General features: G+C 45.4%; 1 protein-coding gene across 4 annotated transcripts in view; it reads right to left on the bottom strand.

Moving 5' to 3' along the window:
• Positions 1–27,396, bottom strand: part of LOC106567946 (UV radiation resistance-associated protein) — a 172,881-nt gene that overhangs the window by 77,706 nt on the left and 67,779 nt on the right. For all 4 annotated transcript variants that reach the window (XM_014137860.2, XM_045692235.1, XM_014137861.2 and 1 more), the window contains 4 exons: positions 24,891–24,990; positions 24,411–24,471; positions 20,992–21,157; positions 6,934–7,009 (listed from right to left, as the gene is read on the bottom strand). In XM_014137860.2, the coding sequence (XP_013993335.2) occupies positions 6,934–7,009; positions 20,992–21,157; positions 24,411–24,471; positions 24,891–24,990 (403 nt within the window). The remainder of the gene's footprint in view (positions 1–6,933; positions 7,010–20,991; positions 21,158–24,410; positions 24,472–24,890; positions 24,991–27,396) is intronic.

The following is a 27,396-nucleotide window of genomic DNA, read 5'->3' as shown; positions in this document are numbered from 1 at the left end:
TCCAAACTCTCCACAATGGCCAAGACCAAAGAGCTCTCCAAGGATGTCAGGGACAAGATTGTAGACCTACACAAGGCTGGAATGGGCTACAAACAAGACCATCGCCAAGGAGCTTGGTGAGGTGACAACAGTTGGTGCGATTATTCGCAAATGGAAGAAACACAAAAGAACTGTCAATCTCCCTCGGCCTGGGACCCCATGCAAGATCTCACCTCGTGGAGTTGCAATGATCATGAGAACGGTGAGGAATCAGCCCAGAACTACGCGGGAGGATCTTGTCAATGATCTCAAGGCAGCTGGGACCATAGTCACCAAGAAAACAATTGGTCACACACTACGCCGTGAAGGACTGAAATCCTGCAGCGCCCGCAAGGTCCTTCTGCTCAAGAAAGCACATATACATGCCCGTCTGAAGTTTGCCAATGAACATCTGAATGATTCAGAGGACAACTGGGTGAAAGTGTTGTGGTCAGATGAGACCAAAATGGAGCTCTTTGGCATCAACAACTCGCCGTGTTTGGAGGAGGAGGAATGCTGCCTACGACCCCAAGAACACCATCCCCACCGTCAAACATGGAGGTAGAAACATTATGCTTTGGGGGTATTTTTCTGCTAAGGGGACAGGACAACTTCACCGCATCAAAGGGACGATGGACGGGGCCATGTACCGTCAAATCTTGGGTGAGGACCTCCTTCCCTCAGCCAGGGCATTGAAAATGGGTATTCCAGCATGACAATGACCCAAAACACACGGCCAAGGCAACAAAGGAGTGGCTCAAGAAGAAGCAAATTAAGGTCCTGGAGTGGCCTAGCCAGTCTCCAGACCTTAATCCCATATAAAATCTGTGGAGGGAGCTGAAGGTTCGAGTTGCCAAACGTCAGCCTCGAAACCTTAATGACTTGGAGAATATCTGCAAAGAGGAGTGGGACAAAATCCCTCCTGAGATGTGTGCAAACCTGGTGGCCAACTACAAGAAACGTCGGACCTCTGTGATTGCCAACAAGGGTTTTGCCACCAAGTACTAAGTCATGTTTTGCAGAGGGGTCAAATACTTATTTCCCTCATTAAAATGAAAATCAATTTATAATTTTTTTGACATGCGTTGTTCTGGATTCTTTTGTTGTTATTCTGTCTATCACTGTTCAAATAAACCTACCATTAAAATGATAGACTGATCATTTCTTTGTCAGTGGGCAAACGTACAAAATCAGCAGGGGATCAAATACTTTTTTCCCTCACTGTACAATACCCCCGGCTTAGCGATTCAGAGCTAATTGTCAATGGTGTAAAATACTGAAGTAAAAATACTTTAAAGTACTAAAGTAGTTTTTTGGGGTATCTGTATATCTGTATTTATATTTTTGACAACTTTTATTCCAGTACATTCCTAAAGAAAAAAATGTACTTTTTACATTTTCCCTGACACCCAAAAGTGCTCGTTACATTTTGAATGCTTAGCAGGACAGGAAAATGGTCCAATTCACACACTTATCAAAAGAACATCCCTGGTCATCCCTACAGCCTCTGATCTGGCGGAATAACTAAAAGACAAATTCTTCGTTTGTAAATTAGTGTGCCCCTGGCTATCATAAATAAAAAATGTAAAAATATTGTGCTGTCTGGTTTGCGTAATATATTAGGAATTTTAAATGATTTATACTTTTACTTTTTAAACTTAAGTAGATTTGATCAATTACATTTACTTTTGATACACTTTTACTCAAGTAGTATTTTATTGGGTGACTTTCACTTGAGTAATTTTCTATCAAGGTATATTTTCTGCTACTCAAGTATAACAATTGGGTAAGTTTTCCACTACTGCTAATTGTTGGGCCCCCCAACGCCTCACCCACCTCCCTTCAAAACTACATCTAGCGTCTATTGCAATCTAATCAGGCTCACATGCCTGTTTCACAACGAGCATACGGATAACGGAGATCTAGAGAGCGCATGGCAAAGCTTCAGCTCCAGAGCATACGTTCACTTTCCCTGAGAGCCAGTCTCACTAACTTGGCTAAAACGCAGGATTGGCGGCTTCAGTTCTTCTGCCCCCTGCAGAGACTTTCAGCCCCTGTTACAAACCCTCACCTGTGGCCTCCTGCACTGGAGAGAAGGAGCAGCCAGACCGCACGTCATGACATAGTGCACTCATTCCAAGGGGCTAGAATAGGACAGGCCTCTCCGTGAGAAGTGCAAGGCATTAGCAAAGCTTTAACCTAACATAGGAGTAAAAGAAACACCTGAGCAGCATTTCTTTCTTTCTGGTCCTGATGAGAAAAAAAATACTATCGTGGAATGTTCTCTTCTGCACTGTAAATGTGGAGGAGTTGCCTTGTTAACTTCCAAAAGCGGAAGTCGCGTCACAGGCTCTTTCCTTTTCCTCCGAAAACCGGATGCATCCGGTTGATTCGACCCAGCAGAGGGTGGCAATGCTTAAATCGTGTTACGGAGGTGCAACTGGGGAGCAGAGTGCAAAGATGCATGTTAAGGAACTTGGAAATGTCTCCACTCCAATCCTACCATCCATTTGGGTGTTGTTTGTGTGGAAACATGATATTTGCAGAGCGCACAAGGAAGGAAAAAGGAGCGGAAATGGGGTTCTGTCCAAGTTTTGAAGACAATGTTGGTGTTTCCTATTATACAGTTACCTGTATAATGTCTTCCATCCACCACTGGTCCAGTATGAGTGTGTACTTCACTGTGTAACCAGAGCACTGCTTTGTGTCAGCAGCAAGACGCTACACACCATGGCAGCCCAGCTCCGGCCGGGCTCAACCTAAGGATCGCATAAAAACCACTAAAGAAAGAACTAAACACAAACACAATAATAACAACCTGGCCGTGAAGCAAAGCGCTGGCTCTATTGGTCAATTATACTAGTGAGTGGAAAAGCCAGGCTCAGTGTTTCTAATACGGTTGGGGGGGGGTCATAGAAGCAGCCATTTCCTAATAAAGCCTTCAGAGTATTAACAAGAACCATACCGTAGTCTCTACTCAAACATCACTGGGACACAATCCAGGTCTCCCAGATAAAGTGGTCTGAAACAGCCAGAGTTGTGGAAAACCCGTATCGACTGTAAAAAGGAGGAAATGAAGCGTGACAGTGTTGCGTCGGTCGCTTCATGCATTCCCCCAAACTACTAGAACACATGTGATGGCGGCGGAACCGAGTGATCAGACACAGGAATGCACAGTTTCATGCGAGGTACAGCAATTCCCCATAGATGGTGGGGGAGCTGTCTTTGTGGTGGGTTCCGCTACATCTACTATGAAATGTTTACCACTTGCGCTGCTCTGCAACAACGTTTCACAACCATTGTCAGCTGGAGGGAGCTGATCCATGCGGTGCACATAGGTTGATTTTGAGTCGGCCCAATAACTCATTCTCAACATGGATATATCCCCCCAGTCACATATGGAATGTATAAAGATGCTAGACTGACAACAACTCATGAGCTCACCTTGAGGATTCACCGCAAGTCAACCTGAGGATTTGACTTTTTACCGACACACTGTCACATGCCATACGCTATTCCAGGAGGTGGGGTGGGGTCCCACAAATGTAACGTTTGGTAAAGTCTGAGACTCAATATATATTGCTGTTTGAGCCTATATGCTGTGCACTTGCCAGGTTTTTAAAGGGGCAGTTCAGTCAAAAACATGATTTCCTGTTGTTTTAATGGTATTTCCACACTATGAGGATGAAAAAACACTGATATGGCGAAAATTATGATAATGTTATTTTAGTGTCAAAGCTTTTTGGAGTGAAAGGAACACCTTGAATTTCTGCCTGATCAGGTGGGATGGAGTTTTTGGCCCACAGCATTATTATGACCAATCATGTTTTATTTGCATATGTATCCAACTACTTTGAAGCAGGGTAAGCTCTAGAGTCTAGACAATCTTATCTGCCAAAATTGAAATATACACAAAAGTATTTTGACCCCCCCTTCAAATTAGTGGATTTGGCTATTTCAGCCACACACATTGCTGACAGGTGTATAAAATCGAGCACACAGCCATGCAATCTCCATAGACAAACACTGACATTAGAATGGTCTTACTGAAGTGCTCAGTTACTTTCAACGTGGCACCGTCATAGGATGCCACCTTTCCAACAAGTCAGTTCGTAAAATTTCTGCCCTGCTAGAGCTGCCCCAGGCAACTGTAAGTGCTGTTATTGTGAAGTGGAAACGTCTAGGAGCAACAACGGCTCAGCCGCGAAGTGGTAGGCCACACAAGCTCACAGAACGGGACCACTGAGTGCTGAAGCACATAAAAATTGCCTGTCTTCATTTGCAACACTCACTACCGAGTTCCAAACTGCCTCTGGAAGCAACGTCAGCACAATAACTGTTCGTCGAGAGCTTCATGAAATGGGTTTCCATGACCAAGCAGCCGCACAAAAGCCTAAGATCACCATGAGCAATGCCATGCGTCGGCTGGAGTGGTGTAAATCTCGCCACCATTGGACTCTGGACCAGTGGAAACGCCTTCTCTGGAGTGATGAATCACGATTCACCATCTGACAATCCGACAGACAAATCTGGGTTTGGCGGATGCCAGGAGAATGCTACATGCCCCAATGCATAGTGCCAACTGTAAAGTTTGGTGGAGGAGGAATAATGGTCTGGGGCTGTTTTTCATGGTTCGGGCCAGGCCCGTAAGTTCCAGTGAAAGAAAATCTTAATGCACCAGCATACAATGACATTCTAGACGATTCTGTGCTTCCAACTTTGTGGCAACAATTTGGGAAAGGCCCTTTCCTGTTTCAGCATGACAATGCCCCCGTGTGCAAAGCGAGGTCCATACAGAAATGGTTTGCTGAGATCGGTGTGGAAAAACTTGACTGGCCTGCACAGAGCCCTGACCTCAACCCAATCGAACACCTTTGGGATGAATTGGAACGCCGACGGAGAGCCTGGCCTAATTGCCCAACATCAGTGCCCGACCTCACTATTGCTTGTGGCTGAATGGAAGCAAGTCCCTGCAGCAATGTTCCAACATCTACTGGAAAGCCTTCCCAGAAGAGTGGATGCTGTTATAGCAGCAAAGGGGGGGGGACCAACTCCATATTAATGCCCATGATCGATGAGCAGGTGTCCAGATATTTTGGTCATGTAGTGTATGTAAATATATCTAAATTTGTATCTACACACCCACGTCATTAGACTGAGAATTTCAATGGCAAAAGGAGGCTCACAATAACTTTGGGGGTGCTTATATTAGTCATGTTAGACACAAATGTGTAATGGAAATGTGTTTCTTGCATATCCTAACTGCTCCTGAGATACCTGCAGGGAGTGGGGTCACAGCCAGGGTCCAGAGACAAATGTTTCACCTTGCTGGTTCGAATACTTGAGCCGACAACTTTTTGGTTACTGGAGCAATGCTCTACCAGCCGCCCAGGGAAATAAGTTATTTTCATGAAATAAACACACACAATGATTTATTAGACATACGGTGATAATAAAACAAAACAAAAAAATGTAAAGACTGCATGGAGGATTTAAGAGGTTGATCCACGTCATAAAAAGAACATGTCTGAGATGAGAATTATCTGGCTCTCGCCCCACACAGACATACACACAGACACTCATATCCCTTTCTACCTGACAGTTACTACAGTACAGTAAAGTCAATCAAATGACACCATCCTCAACACTTCTTCCAGGATAGTATTTCACCTCTAAACCTGGCAGAGCAGACAGGCAGAAGTGAGGGAAAGAAAATCAGATCTGACGTTAGAGCAACTCACACCACAGTAAAAAGGTCAATGGTCTATAATTCTAAGAACCCCCTGGAAATGTTACTTATCTGAACCCCTCATAGATCATTAAAATCAGAACAATACATGAAACAAACTGGGAGAAAAAGCTTTCTCAATTTCAGTTTGGTTGCATAAAGAACAGAATACGATCATTTTGAAACATGTAACATTATTTTCTGGGTCTCCATACATACTGTACAGAACAAATAATGGTCCTGCTCTTTCATGCAAGTCATAACATGCACCCTTGACCTCCTTGGGTTTTCAGTCCAAGCTTATTTTAATTTGCAGTGTGTAGTGTTTCCCCCCTATCTCTCTCTCTCGTTGTTGGACCAAGGCGGATGGAGGATGGCAGCAGTTTGGATAGTAGCTAGCTAACAGGTTGCGGCAGCGGCAGTGCGTCAAAGTCCAAACCTCCCAAAGTGCAGTCATTTGAACCCAGCCACCTGTTGCAGTTAATTGCCCTGCTCAATACACTGGAGAGATCCCATTCCATATTCTCACCATGGAATGCAAACTGTTATATTTGGTGCTCAATGATTAAGGGAGGGAGGGGGGCAGAGAGGGGGGACTCACACAGGTCAACATATTAGACCCATTTTAATCGAGTTTGACCCCTGTGTGTGTGTGTGTGTGTGTGTGTGTGTGTGTGTGTGTGTGTGTCCTTCTCCCTCACAGTGTCCTGAGCCATTACATACAGAGGGTCAGTATGTACACTGGGGCCTCACTCTAGTCCAGTCTGTTTGCATGCATCCTAGTTTCTCCATATGTATTGTGAGATTGCAGGTCTTTCAAAACAACAGGATCAGAGGAACACAGTAACAAGGCTCCAGTCCAAATGGACATGACTTGATCAATCCAAAACATATGTAAAAACCAACAGACCACTGCAAACACTATGTCTGTTCCCCACACAGGAACCGTTCAGTGACCTAACACCTTCAAACCATCTGAGTCGGCCTGACACATGCTGGTGCTTTGTAGCTCAGTTGGTAGAGCATGGCACTTGTAACACCAGGGTAGTGGGTTCGATTCCCGCGACCACCCATATGTAAAATGTATACACGCATGACTAAGTCGCTTTGGATAAAAAGTCTGCTAAATGGCATATATTCAATATATTATATGTGTGTATGTGTCAGACAGTGGTCCACGGTCTTACCTGGGCAATGTTCTTGTTGATCAGGTAGACTCCGTACTCAAACTGAAAACGCTCTCCTCGAGGGTAAAGTGGGAATCTGTGTGAGAAGAAGAGGAAGAGCAGTGATAATGAGTGTACAGTACTGGAGTAGGTGGTACACATGGGTTAGTCTGTGGGTAACAGCAGAGAGAAACCTAATCCTGATAAATTGAGGAGTTGAGAGCGCAGAGGCCCTCCCTCCTCTCTAACATCAAAACAATTCCTGGGCTCTTCAGAGAGACATGGGACTCTACTACAGTAATAACAATACCACAGTTAGGGTTGCAAAAGGAGGGTATATTACTAGAAACTTCGAAAGTTTAACAGTAAACTACCAGAATTAAAGTAACTTTCAAGGATTTAATTTAATTGATCACAAGACAGGCCTTTTTGGATACTGCCGATTATCACAGGTTTCTGTTTGTATCTCTGGCCGTCTCTGTGGCCTCATCATTTATATGTAAAATATAAAAAATATTCAATGGTTGACCCTGTAAAATAACATTTCTGCACCTACCGAACAATAAAATGTTTTCCTTTTCTTTTTTACTATGTCAATATGTCTTTGTTGTAAATGTTTTGGCACCATACTGGTGGTGGTTTTGAAAAAAGTTAATCGTTGGAAGAGTTGCAGAGTTAATTGAAAATAATGCCATTGTTGATAAGATGCTTTTTTCATCAATTATGCAATTTTCTCTTGAACCATATGGTCTATCCAATAGAATGTCATGGACAATATGGGCACATATATAAAAAATGTATACTATATATGAATACATTTATTTTTTAAGTTATTCAAGTATAATTTACCAAAGTTACTATAGATTGCCATAGATTACCTGTATTCCGGTAACTTTGGTAAATTACCGGTAGCTTTGTAACCCTAACTACAGTAAATAAAGTAATAACCAGACTTGTATACGAGGGTAATAACAAAATAGGAGTGCAATTTCACACATACCTCAGTTGTATAACATATCTACATCGCCGATTGAAAATGGCTAGAATAAACCCTGTGGTGCTTGAAATTACTTTTTCATTCCTTGTTGGTTTAACGTTGAGAGATTCACCAACAAGACTGAGTGCTGTGAAATCAATTGCTTCCCTGTTGTCACAGTCCAGGAATTACTATAGTATAGTCTGTAGCTGTTGGGGTTTGGTGGATAAAACATCTTAGCAGAAGCTGAGAGGGGAAACACTGAACTGAAATATCAGCCCAGCTCCAAACCGTCCAGGCTGCATACTGTAGGCCTATCAAACAGCCTGTAGACCTGCTTTTACACTTCAGGGAACAAAGACAGACAGACAGATGGAGAGGCTCGGTGGAAAAGCCCCATCCAGCATTCAGGTGTCAGTCAGATGTCTAACTAGTAGGGCAGGGCAGGCAGACACACACACAGTGCTGAAAACCCCTGGATGGAAGTGTTAATGTGGAGATGGAGAGACTGCCCCAGACTGAGCCTGCTGACCCCCCCTAGTGACAACAACGCTCTCCTCTCCCATTATGGCTCAAGTCAGCCTTATCCTATGATAGTCCCTGTTAGTATGTGCTCATGTCTGCTCCCCAACTGAGAGGACGTACTGAAGAGATGCGCCCAGGGCACGGTCTTACTCTGCACACACACACGCACACACGCACACGTACAGAGCCCTGCTTGAGTTAAGAACGTACAACTACTGACTACTCCTCCACTGTCAGGCTCAGCGGTCAGTAAGGCCAGGAGGTGCGAGTGAACATCCGGCCCTCCTCCCCCTTCCCTCCCCTCCTCCCTATCCCCTTCCTGTCAGTGGACATGACTGAGCCCCTGAAGCCAGGACAGGTTCTACTGGTAATCCTGTGTTAGAAGAGACATGCCCTCTTCCCGCTAACTGACCCTCAGGTGCCAGGGGCCCAGAGCAAGAGTCGGGATGGCCCTCTTGTCACACCACTGGTACTGTACATCACTGTTACAGGGCAAGGTGCATGAGGCAATGACCGTAGCCTCAACTGATACAGCCTAGCTACTGCAGCTCTGTTATCTATAATGCCTGATGTCCACCAGATGCATATGTGTTTGTTTTGCCGGATGTCTCTAGTCCGCATTTTCCGTACTTGATGCACATGTGCTTCGCTGTTCAACTAGCTAAAAGCTAGCAAGCTGCAGTCTGCACGTGTTCTTTTGTTTGTACCACGGCACAGTAAAGCAACGCACGAGTTGAAAATATTGAACGCATGCTGTACCCAGAACACACAGCAGCCTAGTGCGGCATCCCCAACGTAGCGTTGCGGACAGCACCATTAACAACGTTCCCGCCGGAACGCAAAGAGTTTGATGCATCTGGTTGACATGAGGTATAGCGCTTTAACGCCTTAGTACAGACTGTAGGGCAGTTCTCCTCCTCGGCCCAATCCATACACACAATTCATTCAGTTTCTTGTGAGGTGCATTACATAGAAACTCTTTACCAAATAAAGTAGACAAATAACACTGTTGGTTTCACAGACAGAGAGGGAAACACTATAGGCCACACAGCCTGAGACACTTGTTTCACTCCTACATACCCTGCCTAGTCAAACCCCAGAGGAAGCAGCATGCCAGAGGTCATATCTCATGACCAGGAAATAACTAACAGAGGGAGAAATAACACATCAAACACACAAAGTCTCATAGCAGGCATTGCAACAATCACTTTCTCCCGACAACATACGATTCGTTTGCTGGTGAAGGGGAAATCAGAGAGAGGCTGACACGCGCACATAAGCACACATATAGAAAAGCAAAGGAACACGTGAAGATACATAGACGTGCACACGCCCTCACGCGCATGGTTTGCCGTCACAGTGAGGTGATTAATGAGTGCTGTCCAGTGCGTCTGAAATCACACTGAAGGGACTCCGGTTCACCAAACACCAGGAATTCCTCCCGGGAACGTCCAGTAAAGTTAAATATATTATTACACACCAGCAGGAGGGAGGGGAAGAGGAAGTCAGGGGTCCCAAAGAGATGGGGGGGAGGAGGAGAGAGGGGACAGGAGGGGTAGAGAGCTGACAGGAGAGGGATAGAGCGAGAGGGAGGATGGGAGTGAGAGAAGAGAGAATAGAGGGAGGGTTTAACATGTGAGAGAGAGAGACAAGAAGAGAGAGCAGTTGTAGAAGAGACAGAAAAGAAGAGAGAGACAGGTGAGAGGGACTGACAGAGAGAGGGAAGGAAGGAGAGAGAAATGAGGGGGAGTTAGAGTGGAAAGCAGTCATTTTTACCAATGGGTCTTCTCTTGGCGTCTGTGCTGAAATGATCTGTTGCACAAGTGGGATGAACTGGATTACAATCGTCCTTGGAACAGCTCTCAGGCCCACAGGAGCCCTCCATCCATCCACAGAGCACAGATACATACATACATACATACATACATACATACATACATACATACATACATACATACATACATACATACATACATACATACATACATACATACATACATACATACATACATACATACATACATACATACATACATACATACATACATACATACATACATACATACATACATACATACATACATACATACATACATACATACATACATACATGTTGCTCTCCTTTCTGGTTTCAATTCTAATCCCTTTCTCGTCAGACAAACACACAAAGATATACATGCACACACAAATGTATGCACACACACCACAGCCTTCCGTTCCTCACCTTCATTAAAATAGATTTACTTCTATTACTACCATGTCCCAACCCTCTCCCACACCCCATCTCTGGCAGCTCTTTACACTCACATGGCAAACTAAATACGACACTGACAGGCACCATGATCAACACTGTCATCCACACTGACATCTCCTTAATGTGATCAAAAACTCTCATTCCCTCCCTATCTCACACGCCAATCTGTGTGGAGGACCTGTAGTGTCTAAGCTGAGCTGTCTGCGAGTCGTGCGGACGGCCGGGTAGAGATATGTAATTATTAAGGAGCGGAGTGGGGAACACTCGGTACGTCTTAAAAGCAGCTTCTAACAGAAAGCCCCTTCACTTTAAAGGGTTAGAGTATTTACACAGCCCTCGGTTTCATCAGCCCACCAGGCCTATACCTCACAGACAACCCTAAAATACGATAGCAGGAAGGGACCCTCGTAAAAAGGAGAAAATAAATAAATACTCTGAAGTGCAAGGGAAGTGCAGAGGAAGCCAATAACATATATGGAATCATGTAGTAAATTGTTCAACAAATAAAAATATATATTTTATTTGATATTCTTAAAAGTAGCCACCCTTTACCTTGATGACAGCTTTGCACACGCTTGGCAGTCTCTCAACCAGCTTCACCTGGAATGCTTTTCCAACAGTCTTGAAGGAGTTCCCACATATGCTGAGCACTTGTTGGCTGCTCTTCCTTCACTCTGCGGTCCAACTCATCCCTAACCATCTCAATTGGGTTGAGGTCGGGTGATTGTGGAGGCCAGGTCATCTAATGCAGCACTCCATCACTCTCCCTCTTGGTCAAATAGCCCTTACAAAGCCTGGAGGTGTGTTGGGTCATCGTCCTGTTGAAAAACAAATGAGAGTCCCACTAAGCGCAAACCAGATGGGATGGCGTATCGCTGAAGAATACTGTGGTAGCCATGCTGGTTAAGTGTGCCTTGAATTCTAAATAAAATCTGACAGTGTCACCAGCAAAGCACCACCACACCTCCTCCTCCATGCTTCACGGTGGGAACCACACATGCAGAGATCATCCGTTCACCTAATCTGTGTCTCACAAAGACACAGGGGATGGAACCAAAAATCTCAAAGGACAGATTTCATTGGTCTAATGTCCATTGTTCGTGTTTCTTGGCACAAGCAAGTCTCTTCTTCTTATTGGTCTTCTTTAGCAGTGGCTTCTTTGCAGCAATTCAACCATGAAGGCCTGATTGACGCACTCTCCTCTGAACAGTTGATGTTGAGATGCGTCTGTAACTTGAACTCTGAAGCATTTATTTGGGCTGCAATTTCTGAGGCTTGTAACTCTAATGAACTCATCGTCTGCTGCAGAGGTAACTCCTTTCCTGTGGTGGTCCTCGTGAGAGCTAGTTTCATCATAGCGTTTGATGGTTTTTGCAACTGCACTTGAAGAAACCTGCAAAATTCTTAATTTTCCGGATTGACTAACCTCGTCTTAAAGGATCTGCCCCCTTTTTTCCAATTTTCACCTAAAAAGACATACCCAAAACGAACTGCCTGTAGCTCAGGACCTGAATTAAGGATATGCATATTCTTGGTACCATTTGAAAATAACACTTTGAAGTACTCGAGGCGGCGAACAAGAGATTAGGTGGAATTCTTTCTGAGCCTCTTTACTGTGTCGCCACCATGCTCGATGCTAGGTACAAGGACCGCTACATCGATGCAGACAAGAAACAGCGTTTATGTGAAATGCTACATACGCAGCTGGACAAGAGGGAAACGGACACAGTAACAGTGCGCACCAAGTAAGAGAGGTCACGGACAGAAAGAGCTGAATCTTCACTGCTTGACATGTATGATGAAATCCTGGTTGAGACTGAACAAATGAACAACGAAACAGCACAGCAAGTAAGTGAAAGAAATAGGTTTTGATTATATTTTACAGGTAATGGGGACATACAGTTGAGGTCGGAAGTTTACATACACTTAGGTTGGAGTCATTAAAACTCGTTTTTCAACCACTCCACAAATTACTTGTTAACAAACTATAGTTTTGGCAAGTCGGTTAGGACATCTACATTGTGCATGACACAAGTCATTTTTCCAACAATTGTTTACAGACAGATTATTTCACTTATAATTCACAGTATCACAATTACAGTGGGTCAGAAGTTCACATACACTAAGTTGACTGTGCTTTTAAACAGCTTGGAAAATTCCTGAAAATTATGTCATGGCTTTAGAAGCTTCTGGTGGGCTAATTGACATCATTTAAGTCAATTGGAGGTGTACCTGTGGATGTATTTCAAGGCCTACCTTAAAACTCAGTGCCTCTTTGCTTGACATCATGGGAAAATCAAAAGAAATCAGCCAAGACATCAGAAAAAAAATTGTAGACCTCCACAAGTCTGGTTCATCCTTGGGAGCAATTTCCAAATGCCTGAAGGTACCATGTTCATCTGTACAAACAATAGTACGCAAGTATAAACACCATGGGACCACGCAGCCGTCATACCACTGAGGAAGGAGACAAATTCTGTCTCCTTGAGATGAACGTACTTTGGTGCGAAAAGTGCAAATCAATCCCAGAACAACAGCAAATGACCTTGTGAAGATGCTGGAGGAAACAGGTACAAAATTATCTATATCCACAGTAAAACGAGTCCTATATCCACATAACCTGAAAGGCCGCTCAGCAAGGAAGAAGCCACTGCTCCAAAACCGCCATAAAAAAGCCAGACTACGGTTTGCAACTGCACATGGGGACAAAGATCGTACTTTTTGGAGAAATGTCCTCTGGTCTGATGAAACAAAAATAGAACTGTTTGGCCATAATAACCATCGTTATGTTTGGAGGAAAAAGGGGGAGACTTGCAAGCTGAAGAACACCATCCCAACCGTGAAGCACGGGAGTGGCAGCATTATGTTGTGGGGGTGCTTTGCTGCAGAAGGGTCAGGTGCATTTCACAAAATAGATGGCATCATGAGGAAGGGAAATTATTTGGATATATTGAAGCAACATCTCAAGACATCAGTGAGGAAGTTAAAGCTTGGTCACAAATGGGTCTTCCAAATGGACAATGACCAACGAAGTCCAGGTATTGGAGTGGCCATTACAAAGCCCTGACCTCAATCCTATAGAGAATGTGTGGGCAGAACTGAAAAGGCGTGTGCAAGCAAGGAGGCCTACAAACCTGACTCAGTTACACCAACTCTGTCAGGAGGAATGGGCCAAAATTCACCCAACTTATCGTGGAAGCTTGTGGAAGGCTACCTGAAACGTTTGAACCAAGATAAACAATTTAAAGGCAATGCTACCAAATACTAATTGAGTGTATGTAAACTTTTGACCCACTGGGAATGTGATGAAAGAAATGAAAGCTGAAATAAATCATTCTCTCTACTATTATTCTGACATTTCACATTCTTAAAATAAAGTGGTGATCCTAACTGACCTAAGAAAGGGAATTTTTACTAGGATTAAATGTCAGGAATTGTGAAAAACTGAGTTTAAATGTATTTGGCTAAGGTGTATGTAAACTTCTGACTTCAACTGTATGTATATGTCAACAAAATAACTTTTTGGTCAGTGTGTTGTGGTTTGTGTGTGGGTGTAACCTTTATTTAACTGTGTTAATTATTTAACTTTACTAGACTGCTTAAAAGGCCGCAAAAATGTTAAATATCGGTTATCGGTATCGGACAACAATATCATATCGGTGCATCCTTACTTTTTTGGTTACTAAATGATTGCATATCTGTTATTTCATAGTTTTGATGTCTTCACTATTATTTTACAACGTAGAAAAAACCTTGAATGAGTAGGTGTGTCCAAACTTTTGACGGGTAATGTATAAAATTACTAAATAAATATATTGGGGATTGGAAATTATGCAGACAATTACATTGATGGAAGCCACAATCTTTCTGCAATATTAAAACTGATCTACCCCCTAAAAAATATATATATTTTTTAAAATCACAGTTGGGTAGGTTACTTACTAAATTACCTTACCTGTCCAGAATTGTAATCAGTAACGTAACTTTTGTACTACCTAAACTCACTAGCATAATCTGATTACTTTCAGTAACTTTTGGACTACTTTCCCCTTAACACTTGGCCCTCCCTTCAGGCCAATGAGGAGTCATCTTGACTCAACATTCTTACGTCTAATAAATAGATTTAAATGTATGTTATCTAAATACACCAAATGTGCAAATCAACAGTTCTGGTTCACATAGTGGAGTTTGGAGTTAGCCACTCGTAACCATTACTTACACTTAGCTATGCGCAGCCGTCTCGAAAAAAATATATAATTTTATTTATTTATTTTTTTAATGGGGAAAAAAATTCCCCCAGAAGTTCCCTAGAACGTCTTTAATGTGAGATTTCAAACACACCAGGACCATAAATGATGTGAGGCCTGCTTTTTAAAAAACACCTGCTGCCTCGCAACTGTCACGGCTAATGGCACCGGTTAATATATAAATCACAGCGAGCTGTAATTTCCAATATCTGAGAAATGATTACATTGAGCATATGTCAGTGAATGCTATTTTAATGACTGCCGCACTACTCCACTTACATCTCGGGTAACGAACCATCTTGGAGCGAACGCACTGCTGTAAAAATGTCTCCCTCCCAGTACTGGTGCCCTGTGTATGTAGCCAAGTTCTTACTCATTGGGTATTTATTATTACTTTTCTATTATTTCTCTGTTTTCTCTCTCTCTACATTGTTGGGAAGGGCCCGTAAGTAAGCATTTCACTGTTAGTCTACACCTGTTGTTTACGAAGCATGTGACAAATAAAATAAGATTTGATTCTCTCCCTCCCTCTCCCTACCTGCCCTGCTCTCCCTCCCTCTTTCTCCCCCTCCCTCCCTCGATCACCCTCCCCCTCTCCTCCCCTACATGCCCTGCTCTCCCTCCCTCTTTCTCCCCCCTCCCTCCCTCGATCACCCTCCCCCCTCTCCTCCCTCCCTCTCCCTACCTCTCCCCCTACCTGCCCTGCTCTCCCTCCCTCTTTCTCCCCCCTCCCTCCCTCGATCACCCTCCCCCCTCTCCCTCCCTCCCTCCCCCTACCTGCCCTGCTCTCCCTCCCTCTTTCTCCCCCCTCCCTCCATCCCTCTTTCTCCCTCTTTCTCCCCCCTCCCTCGATCTCCATCCCCCCTCTCCCTCCCTCCCCCCTCCCTTCCTCCTATTCTTTTAATTAGAAACAGAGAGCTGGACCCAGAGGACAGGATCTAAGCAGGTTTCTCTATGGGGCTAGCTAGGTGATCTCCCTCTGCAGAAGTGCCTCTTTATTTATCACAGGGAATCTAAACTTCCTCCCAGATGCTGACCTGAAGTGAAACGGACACATGGAACGGTATTTAGAATTTGTGTTCCCAATCTTGTGGCAGGGAGTCACAGGCCATATACAGCTGACTACTCCCATGAGTCTTAATGTGAGAGAGAGAGAGAGGGGGAGAGAGCACTGACTTTACTGCTAACTTCTTTATCGAGGAAAAATGTACTTCCTACGACTGTGATATGTGGTTGTTAAGATGAATGCACTAACTGTAAGTCGCTCTGGACAAGAGCGTCTGCTAAATGACTCAAATGTAAATGTAGAGTGAGACCCGGCCGCTATTGGCATTAAGACAACACAAGTCAGGCCAACGGTTACCCATCCATGAAAAAGCAGTGTAAAATATAATGTACAGATGAACCGAGCCAACTAAGCCACTCCTTTGAGTTAACGATCATAGTTATGACTTTGAAAGGCGTTCAACTAAGGCAGATGTTTATTATTAACAGCTTTACTTGAAAAAGACAAATTTGTCAATTGGTTGTTAAATGGGCTAAAAATAGAAGGGAATGTATCCTAATGGCTGAGGCATTAACAGAGTGATGGAAGAGTATAGGCTGGGTGGGTGGGTGCCTGAGGCATCAGGGCATTGGACCACTGAGGATGGGGAGCAGCCTGGTCTCACTGGCCCACTCAGCCCATCTTCTCTGGATCACAGGAAGGTTTTACAGGGTAACAGGGCCAGTCAACCACTTATGCAACTGACCCGTCTGGCACACCAGACAATCCTTCCCTTTCCCCTGGGCCATCCAAAACTCACTAACCCTTTACAGTATTTACCATTATAATGCACTACATCTTTGAGGGGGTAAAAGAGTGTGAGAAAGTATTTGCGTGATTGGGTGTGTGTTGTGTGAAAGACTGCCCGTCTCTAGTCTGTGTCCTGTCATTGAGCAACTCTTCTACCCCCTCCCTCCTCTCTCTCCTCTCCTGTCCTGTGGCTGCTATGTGAAACTGAGGGAGCTTCGGCCACTCCTTCCCCTGGTCCCACATGGTCCATGTTAAGGGACGTGAAAGCGTTGAAATCCAGTAACAATAACCTTCTTCTTTAGAGCTGCAGGTCCTGCCGAGCCGAGGCCCTCTCTTAGAATCCCTCCCTCCATTCACCGGCAGTCATAGTTCCACCCCAGCCGCACAACACTACACTTGAGCCACGCATTGATGTGTCAATCCCTTCTTAGACATTTTTTTTTTTCTTTCTTAAGCCTTCACTTTCATAACGAAACTCAGACCAAAAAAATGGATTCCCTCTTAATAGTCCTAGTAAAAAGGCTGTATGAGGCAGCACTTAGATTTTTAACGGCCGGGCTCTGGTCTCAATCATACAGTCAGTGGACATCTGGATCGCATCTCCCCATTCTCCCCCATGCAATCAGACACACTAGAGCTGTGGAGCTGATGCTGGGCTCTCCCTGCTGCTGCTGCTCTCCACAATGTGGGTGCAACGTGTCGTTACAGCACATTGCATTCTGAGAATGTTTTTAGGGGGTGAAAGCTTCCGAGATTCCAAATAACGGTGCGTTCAAGGTAGGCGTAGTGCCAACAAACAGGCAAAGTGGAGTCATCGCTGTTCACCACCTTTCCCTAAAAACTCCTTGCAGTCCCCAAGCGGCCCCATTCATTCATTCCACACTGACTGAGAGGTCTCTAGAGGGCACTTCAGTTCAGCTGTACACAGGTCTGCCTGCTCTTGCTGTGGCAAAATGGCCGCCTATATAAAAGCCAAGGTCATTATCGGAGACCGCAGGTCCACCGCGACGTGGAGTGGAATATAACAGCAATGCCCTCGTTCTACAGGTCAGACACATTTATATATGGCTGGCACAGTCAGGAGAACCTAAATGCTTGTTAGACTCCAATTAACAAGCACAAAAAATATATATATACATATATAAATCCAGGGATAGGAAAAACATGTCTTACTCGACTATATGATGAACTGTAGATGGTGCTAAACGTTCACATTTTTAACTAGACTGGCAGGGTGCGATGGGAGATCCACCACACACCACATGTTTGGCCTCCACAGAGGAATCAGTCACACCCCAACTCCACAGTGGGGACACTCCGCTCCATCTAGCTGGGAACAAGCTGTGCTGAGACGTCACTAGCATCTGGAACACACCACTCATAGAGAGTAATACACAGAGAGAGAACGTCACACACCACAAGAGCCAACTGGGGACCAGAGATGCACAGTGAGTGGTGGACTAGTAACGTTTCCCAGACCCTCCAGGAGCATGGCCGGTGTGCTGCCTGCATGCCTGCTCCTCCATCATCATCACAACAGAGGGTTTCTATACGCGTGCCTTCAGCAATGATCGATCGCAAACCCACCTGCTAATTCTGCCATGCTTTAAAAGGTACCGCTCAGGTACCACCTCACTTATCTCCATTCACTGCCCCTTTCCGACACTTTAATCACTCTTTTTGTACACTCACAGCCTCAGACGGGTTACTTTCCATCTTCCCACACGTCGTTTGGCCCCGTGTGTAGGGCCCTCTGGGACCGGCAGGCTCGTAAACATGGGGAGGGGGAGGTAGGGGGGGGGTGAAAGGTCAAAGTGAAAGGAGCGTTCGGCCCTGCTCAGGGACACCCGAGGGTGATGTGGTGAGGCCGGGCTGGGTCCTCCCTCCACCCCTCTTCTGGTTTATTTTCTCTGATGGGCCTGGTGTAAATATCCTGCTTTAAAGCCCTGGGAATGGGAATGCGTACAGTGCAGTCAGGCCCTCCACAGAGGTAGACGTAGTGGGAGAGTAGAGCTGGATGGAGAGCGGGGGAGGAGAGACCCCCAGTGAGCCCCTCCAGCTGCCATGATGACATCACTCAGAGGGAGAAGAAGAAGATAGGTCGCTGCCAGCTGTAGTGGTCTCTGATACTGCCTCACACTCTCACCATCTGCCTGTTTATGTTCAATGGTTTGGATGTATGCCATATGGATGGGTGTGTGGAGGAATGTATGTATTTGTTGACATGACTTCCCCTGTGTCTGACTAACACAATGATGGGCAGCATCCATATGTGTGTGTGTGTGAGAAAGTATGAGAGAAAGAGAGGAGAGATAAACACACTGGGAACATCTCACCCTGACAGGGTGATAGAGTTTAAGCCCAGAACAGACAACAGAGTTAGGTGAAGCATTGGTCAGGGCTTACTGGGTTACTGAGGTACTAATTGGGGTCCAAGGGGCTTGCTGCCTGTCTAGGGAACTGTTAGTTACTATGAGTTAATAAAGGGGTCTCGGGTCTGGCCCTTCTCTCTTTCTTATTCATTCATTGAGTATAACGAGGCTGCATGCATTAGCGTTTCAAAGGCCAGTCTGCCTGCTACCCCCTCAACCACCTGAACAGCACAGAGCAGAAAACACACGGCCACTCTCTACCCATCTCACTCTGGCCATTAACAACCACTAACACAGGACTCACAGCTGCTCCTTATACAGGAGGCCTCGTAAGGGGAACACCACACGTCGTATAATACTGTGTGTCTATGGAACGCTGGCCATCTCCATCTGCTACAAGCAAAGAATATCACTCAATGGAATATGAGGGGGGAAACAAAAGTATTTTGCTGATATGAACAGTTGAGAGCCTTCCTGCCACGGTGGAGAGACGAGAGGCAGTTAAATGTGAGCAAGCTGTGCAGAACCAGAGATCACAGGTTACAACTGTACTGTATGTAGCGTGGCAAGAAGCAATCCAGACACTTTTTACCTTCTTAGCAGTTGGCACTTACATTTATTATTAATCAATCTAGCACCAAAGGGATCAAATATGCCCACATCCTTATCATACCCATCACTACAGTGACTGATTATACCCATTTTCAAAGTGTCTTTGGGTTTTAGAAAATCCTATCAATTATTAATTTTGATACCCATTCTTTATTTTTCCTGATTGAGGGGAAATGTACAGGAATGTGCACGGAATGTACAAGAATATAAAGTAATATACGATTGCATACCTGGGAGCATGTGTGTGCATTCCCAAACATGCAATTATCACAAGGCAGCAGGAGTTTTGTTGGAAGCTTGATGCATAGTTACCGGATCCAAACAATAATTTTAATAAAGTGTCCTCACACTGTAATTGTGGTGCCCAGTACACTTTAAACTGGATTTAAACAAGCAGGCTGGTAGAGCCCAGAGGCGAGGCCCCAAGAGTGTTATCCTCTCCTTGTGTCCATGGCAACAATATTATCATACATATCCCTACATCTTAAATACCTCGCTCCATTCATGTACATCTGTCTAAATACAGTGTTGATAGAACAGTGCCTAGGTTAGCCCACAGGGTACAAAATTAATACTGTCTACTACACAGGCCAGGGTGGGTAAAACACACTGGATGCTTTAGAGGAATTTCCAACAATTTGCTTGGTCATTATGAAAGATAATACTGTCTACTGTCTGGGGTTTGTGATTATGGAAAGGTAAAGAGGAGGACTGTAAAAAAAAAAGGCCTGTGAGTGAACCTCACACGATTTGATATGCTGCATTACAGTGGGCTTAACCTGTCCAAACAGATCTGGATTGGAGGGAAGGGTTGTTGTGTGATAGGTCACATGCTTCCCTCTGATCCTTACTTTCATGGGTGACTAGGAATCCTCTGCACAAACGAACTACAGTACAGTAAACGAGAGAACACACACGTTGACCTTATTTGGCTCTTCTTATGACCAGGATCAACATGAGCTCTCCAGGCGTTGAACTTTAGAGTTCCTCTCTACTCTACCGCTAAACCGTTGGCTACTCGGAATCCATGGCATCCATCACCTGGTTACAGCAGGCTTAGCTACTGTCATTATTTGGCCCCTGTAAGCCCTTTCTTATGACCAGGATCACGGTTTATCGTCTCCCAAGGTCTATTATTTTGATCATTATATAACAGAGTTACTCTATCGGAGTACTGACGTGGTGGCTAATCATCACAAAGGAAATTCAACCTGTACTGTTGTACAGTAACAATGAAAAAATGTGCATCTACAAAAGAAAGAAAAGGAAAGAAAATAACCGGAGTGTAGGGTCCTTACTCTCGCTCCTTCTCACTGAGCTTGTCTGTGATGGTGTCCTTGATGGAGGAGCGGGAGCCTTTGTGGATGACAGGATACCTGAGAGGGATCTGCAGGAAGCAACTGATCATCAGCACCAAGTGGGCCGTGTAACCCAGGGCAACCGCAACGCTCCCATCATCCTTCGCTGCAGGACAAAACACAACACAGAGGTCAGTCAGTCTCTGTTGGACAGGTTTACTGTGAAATGGTCTCAAAGGTTTTATAAAGTAAGAAACATTGTTGAACGGATCTGATAATGAAATGCCATGCCTGTTAATCACTTCAATGGCTGTGGGTTAATGGGTTATTAATCCAACACATTTTAATGCTACGACTAGAAACTAAAGTTGGTCAAAATGGCAACAATGAGCTAAGCAGTCTCAGTGTTTCAGAACTTCTTTAACGCTTCATGAAGCTCCACTTGAAAGCAAGTGATCAGCAACAGTCTGACTGCAATACTCCTGTATTTCATACGTGTTTCATATAAGTTCATTATGTTGAAATGAAAGATCAAATCGTAACGTGGCAATATAATTGGTACGTGGTAATATAATAAAGACGTCACAAACTGGAAAAAACTTTGGTAACCAAGTAATCACACCGATGAAAAGCAGGCTCATTTACATGGGCAAAGTGTTTTCGAAATTATATAGAGTGGGTTTTTGGCGACGCAACACGCAAGAAAACTTCAACTGCTGTAGAATACCTAATTTACTTAAAAATACTTCATTTATTTCAGAAATGTGCGTGAAAAGCAAAAGAGTCACGTAAAACTATCCCTGCTGGGCTCAATTGCATTTTAGGGGAAAATTAGACGGTTCTGGTTTCATGAACATTTCTGACTAGAAAACAGGTCCACCACCTCGTTGAAGTAAAGGAACTGCTTTCTTTGACAGCACATTAAGTTGTTTCAAGTTCTCAACTGCCGAGCAACAGGACATTGCTTCGGGCAAAGTGCTTATACTTTCCAAATCCCCAAATCATAGTGCTTTTGTCTTAATGCTTTGGAATAACAGACCGCTGCCTCAGTGAATAGTTGACTAGGAGTGCTTTGGTGTACAACTAGAAGACCCTGAACTATACAATTCTTGTGTCTGCACCTCTGATACCAGCAGAGGCCATGAAGCTGACTACCTTTTATAATGCCAATACTTTCCATAACACTAGTTCTATCCAACAGGAATGTCAGATAAAGGAATCATAAGTCTAACTGACATGTACTGGGGCAAATGGAGAACCTTTTAAATCCAAAGTCAGGTAGTCTCAGATGAGGACTTAGTTACCTCCGAGAGAGAGAAAGCACTGGGGGGCTTGTTTCCACCCCACGACCCCTTCTTCTTAGCAGCAAGTCCCCTCTCCCCTCACCTTCTCCAGCCTCCCCTCCCTTCTCCTCTTCTGTCTCCTCCAGTCTCTCATCCAACCTATCCTCTCTCTTCTCTCCCCTCTTCTTCTCCAGCCTCCCCTCCCTTCTCCTCTACTGTCTCCTCCAGTCTCTCATCCAACCTACCTCTCTTCTCTCCCCTCACCTTATCAAGCCTCCCCTCCCTTCTCCTCTACTGTCTCCTCCAGCATCACCCCTCTACCTTCTCCCCTCAGTCTCCCCAGGCAAGGCTGGTTGGATCAGGCTGTGCAGCCCTGACCCCAGTGGCTCACTAATCTACCACATCCTACCCTGCAGGCAGCCCTCTCCTGTCTGTCACCCAGCAACAACACAGTTCCAGACATGATCGGCTTAATACTGGGCTGGCCCAGCTCTCAGGGAGGGCCCCACAGAAATCAGAGCAGGGGTGAAGTGTCAAAGGTCAGGCCTCTATGATGGGGTAGTTTCAGGCTGGGCTGCTGTATAGGTGTAGTGGTTAAGGTGGTGTTAGACAGGAACGTCTGACCAGGTAGACCCTCCTTCTCACCTCCTATAGGCCTCTGTCCCTCTCACTCTCTGTTCTACTACACAGCCACACCACATGCATAGTCCCTCAAGGCTGAGAGGGAAGGGAGGACAGGACAGGTTGGAGGGAGGTTGTGAGTGGGTTAGGACTCCCCCTGTAGGCCTCACCATCTCCTACTGCACTGCCACACCACATGCTGCGTGGTTTACTCACTAGATATCTACCACCCCCGCGGGGTGAGGCAGCCGCACAGCTCCACAGGGGATGGGAACCAACTCACCGCTGCAAATACAAACGGCGAGCCATCAGGACGGGGATGAGGGGGAGGCTGCTGCATCCAAGGAAATGGGGGGCTGGAGATCGAGGCAGTGTTGGGGTAGGTCGGGGGATAGCAAAGGAGGGGTATTAAAAGAAGGCACACTGGTGAAACCTGGCTCTCATTAGTCCCCCTGCCTCAAGCCCCTCAACTTCACTTCCCCCTCCATCATGTCTTTGAAGTCGTGCTTCCCTGGCTGAGAAAGCCAAATCAGATTTTCCACAAAATATACGGGTGTGACATGGAGGGAATTAGATGAATAACACTTTCCAAATGTAAGCCCCTCTTGAATCATCATCTTATTCAGATCTCTGCCGTGTAAACGCGCACAAACACAATGCCAAATCCTCATCTGCTGCCTTTAAACACCCACAGTAAATGAGACAGACTTACGACATATAGTACTTTGCAGATTATACTACTCAGTATTCATAAATACGCAGAAATGGTGGGCTGAACTTACAGACCAGCAGAGTGGTGTGACAAACTCAGAGAGAGAGTCCCTTTTTCAGTCTCATCCCTCCACTACCTCCCAGTCCCTCTCACCCATGGGTCCGGTCCTTATAAAGTAGCTGGGCAGCAGAATTCACAGACTCCAGAGGTCAAATACACAGGAAGCAATTTCCACATTCTTGGATGATGGGGAGCACTCTGTGGGTCCTGGGCCTGCTTCCATTAACAAAAGGTTGCTACCAGGGAGTATGGCGAAACCTTTCCGGTGTAACTCCTCTGACTCTATATCAAGGTATTACATCTAGCCCATACAACACAGCTGTCTTGCACAGAGTTTCCGCCACCAGCCACTACTTCTAAAACAATTGTCATTGTACCTCAGAGCAGATATTGTTCTGTGTCCCAATTGCACTCTATCCCCATTCCCTATATGCTGAAGTGCCCCCAACAAATTATAGTGCACAATACATAGGGAATAGGGTGCCATTTGGGACTGAACTATAGTGTCCCAATTACAGGAGAGGATCAGAGCATCAGCTTAAACGGATCCACGGAACCACTGATATCACACAAACCTCAGACGGAGTACTGGCTCACATTTACTACATGTAGATGGTGATGTGGAACCAAAAGAGAGGTCAGAAGTTTGAACCTTCAATAAAAGGAAGCAGATGCACCCTGCTTTATGAGTGTCTCTGTGTCACTCCAAAGCCTTCCGCTTCCCGTTGAAATAGATAGGTTACCTTGGAAATCCTCAGAGTTGGGCAGCTTCACTCCACAGATGACATAATCGGATTGATTAGCCTGCAGGGAAATTAAACAAGTTTTATGAGAATGAGAATCCAAGAACCAACAATGCCATATTCAGAAAACAACAGAGAAAACAGAGAGAGAGGAAAGGGAAAAGCTTCGGGAGCAAAAAGGGCCCTCTCCTTAGAAATGGTATTTTAATGACCACTGAGTATTTAAGCTGTTCAGCTCCGTCGCAGAACATTTCAGATTGAAACTTTAACCGATTTCAAAACACAGGGAATGTAAGTGGTTGGCCACTCCAAAGACTAATAAGGGCTGAGAAAACATTTCTCCCCAAGCTTTTCTCTTCTCTCACTCAAGGTTTTCTCTCTTGTTCGCCATCGTTGTCATGCCATACAGCTGACTACAGCCTATACTGTGTATATGGGACCAGGCTCATTTCTAGCATTACTCAGGAGGAGGTTACTCACTGCCGTGGTGACCACGTCGATGGGGTAGATGTAGGACAGCTCAGAGAGAAGCTGACGACAGCGGAAGGTGAGCTGAGCGTTGGACTTGAGGAACAGCTCTCTGGGGAGACAGACACAGAGACAGTCACTTGATGACTCAGTCAGACTCACTGCCTTATTACTGAGCAACACAAAAAGGACAGTAACAGAGGAGGAGGAAGAGAACAGAGGGAGGACTGGGGACAGAGAAGAGAAGAGAACAGAGGGAGGACTGGGGACAGAGAAGAGAAGAGAACAGAGGGAGGACTGGGGACAGAGAAGAGAAGAGAGCAGAGGGAGGACTGGGGACAGAGAAGAGAAGAGAACAGAGGGAGGACTGGGGACAGAGAAGAGAACAGAGGGAGGACTGGGGACAGAGAAGAGAAGAGAACAGAGGGAGGACTGGGGACAGAGAAGAGAAGAGAACAGAGGGAGGACTGGGGACAGAGAAGAGAAGAGAGCAGAGGGAGGACTGGGGACAGAGAAGAGAAGAGAACAGAGGGAGGACTGGGGACTGAGAAGAGAAGAGAGCAGAGGGAGGACTGGGGACAGAGAAGAGAACAGAGGGAGGACTGGGGACAGAGAAGAGAAGAGAACAGAGGGAGGACTGGGGACAGAGAAGAGAACAGAGGGAGGACTGGGGACTGAGAAGAGAAGAGAACAGAGGGAGGACTGGGGACAGAGAAGAGAAGAGAACAGAGGGAGGACTGGGGACAGAGAAGAGAAGAGAGCAGAGGGAGGACTGGGGACAGAGAAGAGAAGAGAACAGAGGGAGGACTGGGGACAGAGAAGAAGAGAACAGAGGGAGGACTGGGGACAGAGAAGAGAAGAGAAGAGAGGGAGGACTGGGGACAGAGAAGAGAAGAGAACAGAGGGAGGACTGGGGACAGAGAAGAGAAGAGAGCAGAGGGAGGACTGGGGACAGAGAAGAGAACAGAGGGAGGACTGGGGACAGAAGAGAAGAGAACAGAGGGAGGACTGGGGACAGAGAAGAGAAGCAACTGGATCAAATAGACAGGGATATAGAAAGGCAGGAGGATAGAAAGGGGGAAATGACAGAAAATGGGTATAAGGGAAAGATGAGGAGGTGATGAAGAGGGGAAGGGGGAATGGGGAGAGAGAGGGAGAAGGTACTGTACAATACAGTAATATACACTGAGTGTATCAAACATTAGGAACACATGCTCTTTCCATGACATAGACTGACCAGGTGAATCCAGGTGAAAGCTACAATATGATCCCTTATAAATCCACTTCAAATCAGTGTAGATGAACGTGAGGAGACAAGGCTTAAAAATCCATAATTAACCTAACACAATTGAGACATGGATTGTGTACAGTATGTGTGCCACTCAGAGGCTGAATGGGCAAGACAAAATATTTAAAGTGCCTTTGAACAGGGTATGGTAGTAGTAGGTGCCAGTTACACCGGTTTGAGTGTGTCAAGAACTGCAATGCTGCTGGGTTTTCCCGTGTGTTTCAAAAATAGGACATCCAGCCAACTTGACAACTGCGGGAAGCATTGGAGTCAACATGGGCCAGCATCCCTGTGGAACGCTTGACGCCTTGTAGAGTCCATGCCCCGACGAACTGAGGCTGTTCAAGGGCGAAAGGGGGGGTGCAACTCAAGGAAAGTGTTCTTAATGTTTGGTATACTCAGTCTATATGAATAACATGAGAGAGAAAAACAACAAGAGTGTGGATGGGGAAAGATGTGAGGTGAGACCTGACATCTCAGTAAAGCTTGGGAGGAAGAGAGAGAGGGAGAGAATAAGGGTGCAGGTAGGGGGATAGGGAGGTGGGGTGAGGGATGGATGGAGGGTAGCTAGGGTGTCAGTTAGTAATGAGGGGTGACGGTGCGTTAATTGGAAACTGAAGTTGAAGAGAACAGCAAGGGTGTGTTTGTCTTGGCCCAGACCTGGATGAGGGAGACGTAATGGCTCAGCTCTGAATCATCTCCACAGTAATTGTAATAGCAACTCAATTATCATAACTGCCAAATTACCAGCCACTCTTTTCCCCCCCGGGACAGGTCCAAAAATCACCACAGGCCCCTTAGACCAGCCCTGGGCTGTTCCATTAGCTGACTTGGCGGGGGGGGCGACAACCCATGAGCCTGACCTGCCTAGGTGAGAAGAGGAAACGTCTGGAATAATGTTTGCTTTCTTATGTCCACCTCTTGACAGCTACTGGACAAGTCAGAGAATGAAAAAGTGTGTGTGTGTGTGTGTGTGTGTGTAAATATATACAGTATGGCCTATGTGTACATTGTGTGTGAACATGTGTGACTATGTGTGTGTCCCCCATTCAACTATTTAAACCAGCACTTGGGGAGTAGAGTTTTGTGGATAATGGCCCATCAATTCAGACAGATGAAAAGGTGTTGGGAGAAAATGATCATTGGATATGAACAGCCTTTCCTCCATGCTCCTCGTCACCCCATTCTGCTCTGCCTGTGGTCGGCCTCCTGCCTTGGCCCTCACCATTA

Source organism: Salmo salar, chromosome ssa13 (genome assembly GCF_905237065.1).
Source record: "Salmo salar chromosome ssa13, Ssal_v3.1, whole genome shotgun sequence".
Taxonomy (NCBI): domain Eukaryota; kingdom Metazoa; phylum Chordata; class Actinopteri; order Salmoniformes; family Salmonidae; genus Salmo; species Salmo salar.
Note: the sequence above shows the minus strand (reverse complement) of the source record. Positions and strands in the feature narration are given on the sequence as shown.